The 9,044-nt window shown below is 45.1% G+C and overlaps 1 protein-coding gene across 1 annotated transcript in view; it reads right to left on the reverse strand.

The window, feature by feature from the left end:
- Nucleotides 1–9,044, reverse strand: part of pkd1b (polycystic kidney disease 1b) — a gene marked incomplete at both ends in the record, with an annotated part of 42,846 nt that extends 33,802 nt beyond the window's left edge. The window contains 12 exons of the mRNA XM_084078309.1: nucleotides 305–2,992; nucleotides 3,481–3,998; nucleotides 4,525–4,661; nucleotides 4,826–5,001; nucleotides 5,427–5,558; nucleotides 5,736–6,515; nucleotides 6,828–7,099; nucleotides 7,400–7,547; nucleotides 7,825–7,943; nucleotides 8,165–8,379; nucleotides 8,561–8,741; nucleotides 9,020–9,044. Of these exons, the coding sequence (XP_083934435.1) occupies nucleotides 305–2,992; nucleotides 3,481–3,998; nucleotides 4,525–4,661; nucleotides 4,826–5,001; nucleotides 5,427–5,558; nucleotides 5,736–6,515; nucleotides 6,828–7,099; nucleotides 7,400–7,547; nucleotides 7,825–7,943; nucleotides 8,165–8,379; nucleotides 8,561–8,741; nucleotides 9,020–9,044 (5,391 nt within the window). The remainder of the gene's footprint in view (nucleotides 1–304; nucleotides 2,993–3,480; nucleotides 3,999–4,524; nucleotides 4,662–4,825; nucleotides 5,002–5,426; nucleotides 5,559–5,735; nucleotides 6,516–6,827; nucleotides 7,100–7,399; nucleotides 7,548–7,824; nucleotides 7,944–8,164; nucleotides 8,380–8,560; nucleotides 8,742–9,019) is intronic.

Raw genomic sequence — 9,044 nt, forward strand, 5'->3', positions numbered from 1 at the left:
TTTCTATTCTATCCGATAGACTAAACTAGACAGCCATCACTCAACACAGTGCAGAACATACATTCACACGATAGACTCCATTGTGTGAATGTATGTTCTGCACTGTCTAACGTGCTTCCCGTATGTCCATGTTCTTTTTTTTTTTTTTTTTTTTTCTATCACGACTGTTTATGTTTATTCAGCTTTCAGCATGATCACAGACCATCAGCTTGTTATGCCCAATTATTTCCGATATTCTGATAACCTGACCAATACCATCAACAGCACAGTATAGTACACATTTGTAGTACCAAGAGGGCTGTACCTTAGTCATGAGGGTCCAGTGATACTGCAGTTCGTCTTCAACTCCTGGTTCAACATCGGGATCACGTGATTCAGAGCCGTCCAGGAAGAGGTCACAGAGGCTGGGCCAGAGTCTGTGTGAGCCTCCCTTAATGATGGCCACGAGAGGGCAGTGAACCACTGTAACGCCGATCTTTCGACGAACAAATAGAGGAGTCCCCTGGTATTGCATTGTGAATATCGCGCAATACTGTCCTGTCTCCAGAGCATGCTTCGGCAGGAAAAGCAGGGGCGAAGAAACATCCACCTCTCTGCTAAGGGATACCGTGTTCCCTGTGAAATCTGCATCACTCTCCGCGCAGTCCGACATTGCTAAAATCTCCCATCGATAGGTGGTCTTATAAGCAGAGCAGCCGTTGACGTCCACAGTGGCTTCAAAGAAGCTGGGCCTTGTCCTGAAGATAGTAGACTGGCCTTGAACTAAGGAGGCGTTTGGGAGGGAACATTGGAGCTCTTTCACCTCCACATGTTGTCGTGCGGACGCTTGACTGACATTGTTGAAAACTTGGACTCCCATGCTGTACCTCCCAGCAACATGATATGTGTGAATGGCCGAGTTGAGGTCTGTGACCACCACTTCAGCCGAGTCTCCAAAGTCCCAAAGGAACTTAAGCCCACTCCCGCCATTCACTTGGGCAGAACAATTTACGGCATATCCAGTAAATATTTCCACTGACTGACAGACAACCGTCACCTCCTTAACAGGCCATTGAACTGTCATGGTCTCTTTCAGGGTCTGTGAGCACACACCGTTGCTGGCCACCACACTAACAGTCAATGCACCACTTCCAGGTGAGGAGAAGCTTACTTCCTGTCCTCCGGCCCATGAAGGCTTGGACCCCTCCAAGTGGAACGTCCAGGTATAGGTAGCTGGAAATCCACTTTGGATGTCTGCTTTAAAAGTGACTTTCTTCTCTGCTTCTATAGTAGTGGAACAACAGTTAACCAACTGTAAACTAACAATACGCTCAGCGACTAGAATTGAAGAGGTCACCTGTGAGCTACTGACCTGGTTCCATGCATGTACTGTCACTAAATGTGTCCCAGCAGGAAGGCTAGATGTGATAAAATGTCCCTCAACGATGTCCTGTCTATGAGTTGGATATAACTTACCAAAACTTATAACAAAACTTACATTGCTTCCTTTGGAAATAATTGGGCTAAAAATGACTTGTTCCTCAGTACAAAGAGGGGACTTGCTAATGTTCAGTGTGATGCCTTTTATAGCATCTTGAGCTGTGACACTGTGCGAGACTGTCTGCCAGCTAATCCCATTTGAAACATTCAGAGTCACCTTGTAGACGCCTGCTTCTGTAAAAGTGTAGATAAGGGACCGTCCTGTGCCTATGAACAGAGTGTGTTTGGCACTTTTGTCGACTTTCCAGTCACATTGCAGATCACTGCCTTTATGGCTAAGTCCATGGAGTGCCACAGGAGCACTTGTGTTGACAAAAAAAGGATGTGCGTGTCTGTCTATTTGAAAGTCTATTCCTCCAACCTCCTCCTGGACTACAAACTGTTTGGTTACATCACTGTGGCTCAGAACATTCTGCACCGAGACTTTGACAGGGCAATGGCCCGGTGTCATGAAAGTGTGGAGAAGGAAGGGCACTTCCGTCTGCAGGGGTGAGGGGTCAGAGTTCACATGCCAAAGATACCGGAGGTCCGACCCAGTAACCACGATTACGGAGATATTCACAGCTTGTCCAGCTGCCACCGTGTCTGTCCGTGTTACTATGTTTGCTCCGGTCACCCTCTCTACTGCCACAACAGAAATGTAGCTGCTTATCTTGCCCAGCTGGTTAGTTGCTGTTAACTGAATAGAGATATAACCTGGGAGTGGGGATTCCACCAATAGCTGAAAAAGCTCTCCATCACCAGCACTCATGTGGTTGTCAGTAGCTCGGGTTTGTGTTGCAAGCCAGTGATAAGTGACATTTGAGCCACGGCTCAGTGAAGCAACAAATCGCACACTCTTTCTGGTTTCTATGTATTTCATATTGATCAGACTTTGACATTCAATGTGAAGTCCCTCTATCCTTTCAAAGACCTCAACTAAAATAGTTGTCTCCCTGTCACTCACCGCGTTTTGGGCTATAACTCTGACGTGATATGCTCCCGGTTTAGGGAAGACATATCTAAATTGATACGTCCCCTGTTTGGTTGTCATCATACCATCAACTGACCAATAGTAGTTGGTGCTGCTAATAGCACTGCTAAGTGCTGTTATTACAGTTTCTTCTCGTGCAACTGCATACGGCTGTTTGACATGAAGCGTAAGGTCTGACACGGGATGGAAAATGTTAACTTTGAGAGTGACAGATTCTCTGCTAACTGCATTGTACGCCGTGGCGGTGAGAGTGAAAGGGCCGGGGTAGGTGAACACATGAGAGGCATTGCGTTTCTCCTCCACTGGAGAACCGTCTCCAAAGTCCCACAGCACAGAAACATTGGTGCCTGTGCAACTGGCAAGCCAAAATGAAGTAATCGTATTGGCTGTTAGTATATCACTCTGGCCGTCGTGTGCCATGGAGAGGTTGCTCACAGGTCTTTGGATGGCAACGGTGGCGTTGGCTGTTCTATTGCTGACTTGGTTACTCGCCACCACTGTCACATCTTCGACACCGTCCTCCTCATACACCAAGCACTTCTGAGAATTCCCAGGAGAAGGAAAGTGACTACAGGAGCTGTCAAACCACATAAACCGGTAACCAGTAGTCTGTTCAGGGTAAACAAATGCACTGAAACACACAAGCTCGCCAACTGCCACAGCAACCTTTGATGGCTGAATGGTTAGGTCACTTATAGGGGCTTCAACACAGACACTAACATTGTATGTAGTAGACGTAATAATGCTCAACACGGTTAGGTTCACATTAAAGATCCCGTGTGTTGAAAATGAGTGGATGGTGGTGGGATTTCCCCTCACCACACTCAATGGAGACCCATCTCCGAAGCTCCAACGGAAAGCCAGTGTGGATATATTCCCATTCACCTGAGCGCTAAGCTGTATCTCTCTTCTACTCCTGACACACTCTGAAGGGAGTATGCCAGTTACTGTATGGTCAACCTGTAGACCTCTACATTGATCAACTGATGAGCTTTGCTGACAGAGTTAGAAGCAGTAACATCAACTACATAGGTCCCTGGTGATCTGAAAGTGTGAAACGCAAATTTATCCAAGCGCTTAGCCTGCCGTGACCCGTCACCAAAGTCAAAGTCCCAGATGAGACTCGAGCCTGTGGTCACCTGACCCATCATCTCTGTAACAGAATTCAGCTCATTGGGCCCGTTGTAGCTCACTGTTAATCCAGTGACTCCCTCCATAACTTCGACAGTGAGCCAGGCGGTCAGCGCAGTCATGGAGTTGTTAGCACTCACTGTGACGTTGTAAACCCCAACACGTCCGAAAGCGTGGGTAACTTGACTGCGTAGCCCATGATCACCTTTGGATCCATCCCCAAAGTTCCATGTGAAGACAGCGCCATAGGGAGAGGGCTTTGCTGAGGCATCGAAAAGGAGGGTCTGGTTGACACGGGCGACGGGAGAGGAGGAGGAAATGAGCAGATGACTTAAAGGATGGAGGGCCTTTATCTTCATGGATGCCTCAATGCTGTCGTATATGTTGGAGATTTGGACTTGAAGTGTGTATTCACCTACATGGAACACAAAAAAGAGGAAATAATGTATATGTGATTTTGTATTCATTTCTAAACCACCCATGTGCAGCATTATATAAGTAGGAGTCTGCTACAAACATAAAAAGGCTTAAAGGTATACATAAAAGGCAACTTTGGGTAGTGTACATTTTGCCAATAGCTACTTCTGTTGCTACATTCATCAATACTGTCTGGACACAACCATATCATCACGCTTGTTTCTTTTTTTTATAGGCATAGGCAGGTATTACTATCAAATTGAATGTATAATGTACTGTATATGACGTTACAAGATAATACTGTAGCTAGCTAGATACTAAAGCAAAATTACCGTCCACAAGAAATTGAGCAAGAAATGAGAATGCTTCCCCACACCATTTCATACCAAACTTTTAACTTCAAATGTATCATTACAGCTCTGGAAAGTGATACTTGGGTATCTGACACATTCATGAGCAAAAGTTGACAACATTCATCTGATGTAGGAATATTAATATCTGTGCTTCTGTGCCTGTGTGTTTACCTGGAGCATGGTAGGAGTGGCTAACAGTGTCCTGGACATACACTTGTCTCTCTCCTCTGTCCACAAGCCCCTCTGTGGTCTGAAATGGAGCGGAATGGGTGTGGTTCACCTTGCTGCCCATCTCCCCAAAGTCCCAACTACAGGAGATATACAGCCACATGAATATTCACATCATATTGATCAAGTATAATATTGTAACAAAATGATTATGTTGTTTGTAGCTGGTGATTATATTCATACATCATTTGAAGAATGATATCTGTGGATAAAAATATAACAAATAACCCCAGCATATGTGTACCTAACGGTGACCCCTAAGGATATGTCCACTTTGAGTCTGATGGTGTAGAGGCGTGCGGTGGCTACAGCTACGACTTCACTGACAGACAGGAACTCTGGCTCAGACAGCGGGGTCGCAACATCAGCAGTCAGACGGATCTCCTGGGTCTGGGAGCTCACCGGGTTCGAAGCTGTCACCTAGGATGACGGACAGACGGATCCATTACTGTGTTGGGTGTCATATCAATGTCTTAGTGCAGCAGTCTTCAACATTTTTAGCTGAGAGAGAGATGAAGCAGGGACCCCACTACATATTGTAATGTACTGTATAACATTTACTTAGTAAGCTTGACCATTGGCTCTGTACTTGGTCTGCTCTTTTTTCCCTCTACACCGTAGATCTGCTATTTTCGGCTAATGTTCTGCTCAGAATAGGGATGCTATAGAGTTGAAGTGGTTAATGTAAAAAAAAAGGTCCTATCACACAAAGATTTGACGCCCCCCCTGTAATAAGTCTGAGGACCCCCTAGTGGTCCCAGACACCCTGTTGAAGGCCCCTGTCTTGGTGCATTTGCATGTTGGGTTCTTTTTGTTGTGACAGGAAGCAAAGTAGCTTACTGTACCAATAGATTATACACAGCAGGTTTGTTGAGCAGTACAGTGTAGGATTCTCCCTCATAGGCAAACTCATCCAGGTTGTCAATCGCCCAGGTGACTTTCACTGAGGAACCACTTTCCACCTTTGCTGTAAAGACCTGAGATAGTGGGAGATGATGACATTAGAGATCACATAACAAAGAGAAACTTTTTGAAAAAGGCGCAAAAAAGTTGTATATATTTTTTCCCTCAGCCAGATTCTTCGTAAAGTTTATATTTGTGTTTGTGTGCACAGACTGCACAGAGAGAGAGAGAGACAGTGGTGACACTTTTACCTGTGAGGTGTCCACCAGCACCCTCAGGTGTCCATATGGTTCTACGTGGAGTCCTGACACCGCCTCATAGCCACACACCTTTACACTGGCACTCTGAGCGCTCACTCTATTCACCACACTGATGTTCAGAGTCTGGACCTGCACAGAGGTCAGCACCAAGGTGACAGAGGAGAACCACACATCAGGGGACTCTCTCTCACATCCAGGCCAGGATTGAGCCACATCCTCTGGACATGATGGGAGTGAAGGGACTCCCGTCCGGAGCACTGGAGCTGACCATGAACTACTGGCTTTCTGCCCAGATAGAATCTTAACAACAATGAGAGTTTGCACGTTGATCTGGACGTGAATTTGGTTGTTTTTGTCAGGCTTGGGGTGGATGATGCAAAGACCAGTTACAGGAGTCAGAACCGGAGTTGGAGCAGTGGTTAGAAGAACACCAACAGGAACTGTTGTCATCTGTGGGTGGGTGAAGCCGGCGAGGTCCATGTGTTCTGTGCTCAGGTCATGGCTAGCTCTACGCAGAGTGTCCACATACAGCATCTGTAGATCACACACCACATCATCTATCCACTGTCCGCCTTGGGGCACTGGAGAGAGTCCTCCCTCCATCCAGCCACCCCACTCCGATCCTCTTAGAGACAGGTAGCTCTGGCGCCAGGGGGAATTGAGGGTTGAGCCATTGCCACGGCAGTGTAGGAATGTTCCTGATTCTCGAGTGTGCTGTATGGCCAAGACATCATCAGGATAAACCATGATCTCTCTGTCAGGCAACACCAACTATAACAGAAAACAATATGGTATATAATAATAGGTATATAATTATTATTAGGAAAATAAATAAAGTCTGCAACACTGGCTACTTTCTCAGCTCCACTTGTTTATTGCTTCAGCGTTTCGATCCTGCTGGATCTTCTTCAGGATTTGTAATGATATTTAGCATGATATTATATCATTATTATTAGACACAATTACATGTATAGTCTGTATTTGATTTGATTCAAGATAGATAGCACTAGAAAAACAGCTATGAAAGTTATTGAAGCTCAAAATGTTTTGGCTTTAGACATTAAACATAAAAAGTACACTCACGCTAATAGTTTTTAGCTGAGAGCTAGGGTTCACTCTGAGGGGAAGGTCTGCCACCAGGTGATAGAAGGGGGTTATTGCAGAGAATCGGGGCGGGAGAGAAAAGCTGCGTACGCCTGCCATGGGTGAGTATGGGTAGGGGCTGCATGGACTGGTGACGGGTACACATGCCTCCAGCAGATGGCACCAGTACTGTCCCGTAGAACAGCCCCCTGTGGTGTTACACAGAGGCACTGCAGAGCAGCAGGTAAAGGGGTTGAGGAGGGAGCTGCAACCTGCAGACACAGTGAATGAAGTATTCATGAGGAGATATCAGAAGTTTGATCAAAAAGAAAAACAACAACAACAACACAGCTTCATAGTTTTCTTTCAACACAAGTGCTCATCAGGTCAATTTGGGATTGTACGTGAGATTTTTGAACTCCAGCACCTGCAAAACAAAAGTTGGTCTTGGGATATGTGTATGTCGACTATTTTGCATATCAGAAATGTGTAACAGCAGGGTTGTTCACCACTTAAGCCCTATGCACTCTCTTGAATGAAAAAAAAAGTTATAGTAGTTCTAGTATTGGTACCTGGAGGTACGAGGTGGTGGCTGGGACTGCAGTAGGGCCTCAGGATCTGGATGCGGGACAGAGTGGATTGAAGGCTGGGCTGAACCACCAGCTCTACTGAGACCAACTGGCCTGCATGACTGAACCATAAGCCTGGAAACAGCTGCATCTGTGGGCATCATATACTGTAATGATTACTTACGTTGGCGAGTGTAAGCGTGTATGATGATATCAAATACTTATTTTGTTTAGCGCTGCAAAGCAAGTGCACAAAGCTATAGCCCTGAAGATGCCATTACAACACGTAAACCAACAATATAAAATGAACTACAGAATGGATCCCAACTTGATCGGCCGCCACAAACGATAAATTCCATGCAAGAACCAACAACATGAGAATATGAATTTAGATTGCTTTCCTATTTCTTGTAATATATTTCACAGACCTCCACTGTGTGTTGCCTGGTGTCAGGGGCAGAGGGGAGGGTTAGCAGCTGGTCCTTGGCATAGATACCAGACATGAGAGACACTCCTGTCAGATAGCTGTCCACAGACGGTAAAGCCACTACATACAGAGGGGAACACAAATAATTTCCTGCAGTGTTCATTTTGACAGCACATTTTGATTTAATTCACAGTCATAGTCTTTTGAACAAAACGTAATTTAATTTTATCAAATCATACCCAATTATTGTCAAAGCTGTATAAACCTAGCGTTTGTTGCTGTCTGTCAAAGCGTACACCTGTGTTTTCTCATGAGTGATAAACAATTAAATGCGTTCTTACTCCTGACTTGTTTTTCACAGAGGAAAAAGTACTCTCCGTCACACCTGGACCTCCTCTGCTGTCCCATCGTACCCAGAGCCATCTGAGTACAGTCTCCTAGGGCTTGACTTTCACTGCCATTGTCTGACCAGTGGGGACTCATGGGACCTTTAGCCCCACTCTTCGGGTGGTCCCCTTCTCCTGCTCCTCTGCACCATAGCCACACACTGGCTTTCCTATGCAAACAGACAAAACAAAGGATGCTCAAACAGAGCAACAGGAAGCTGTACTATAACGTTCAAATCTAATATTTACAGAGGGTATTATAAATCAATAATATCCACATATAGAGAAAGGCTTTTGAAATCTATATCCAATAATAATCCCACCGTTTACTCATCAAAATATTTGACTCACACTGGAAAGGAGTAGTGGATAAAGTTCTGTTTTTCAGGACTGTCCACGGCAGCTAGATCCCCTCCCTGGGTTTCCCTGCACATATCCTGTGCTTCTGTCCAGGATAATGCTATTTCAGAGAGCCAGTAGCATCGCATGCTGGTCAAATGGATTCGACCACCTTTTGGACAAGGGATTTCATCTGTAAGACAATAATTAGGAGCTGTTGATAATGGCATAGAGGGCTGATGATTTATTATCCTAGCCTGCCCATTTTGAGAATAACTAGGCTATGTATGTGTTATGTTCCACTGGATCCACTCAAATCAAATTCAATACCCAGTAGTATCGATGATTAAGTTTGATATATCTGACATATATGACAGTATATTAAAAGGGATAGACTTACTACACTTGTATACATTTAATTTCAGAGGCTGCTCAATTGAGCCTAATCAATGTTCCTTGAATGCTTCTCACCTTCAGTCGTGGTGATCAAAACCAT

Source organism: Gymnoscopelus microlampas, assembly GCF_963454915.1.
Source record: "Gymnoscopelus microlampas genome assembly, chromosome: 14".
In the NCBI taxonomy this organism is placed as follows: domain Eukaryota; kingdom Metazoa; phylum Chordata; class Actinopteri; order Myctophiformes; family Myctophidae; genus Gymnoscopelus; species Gymnoscopelus microlampas.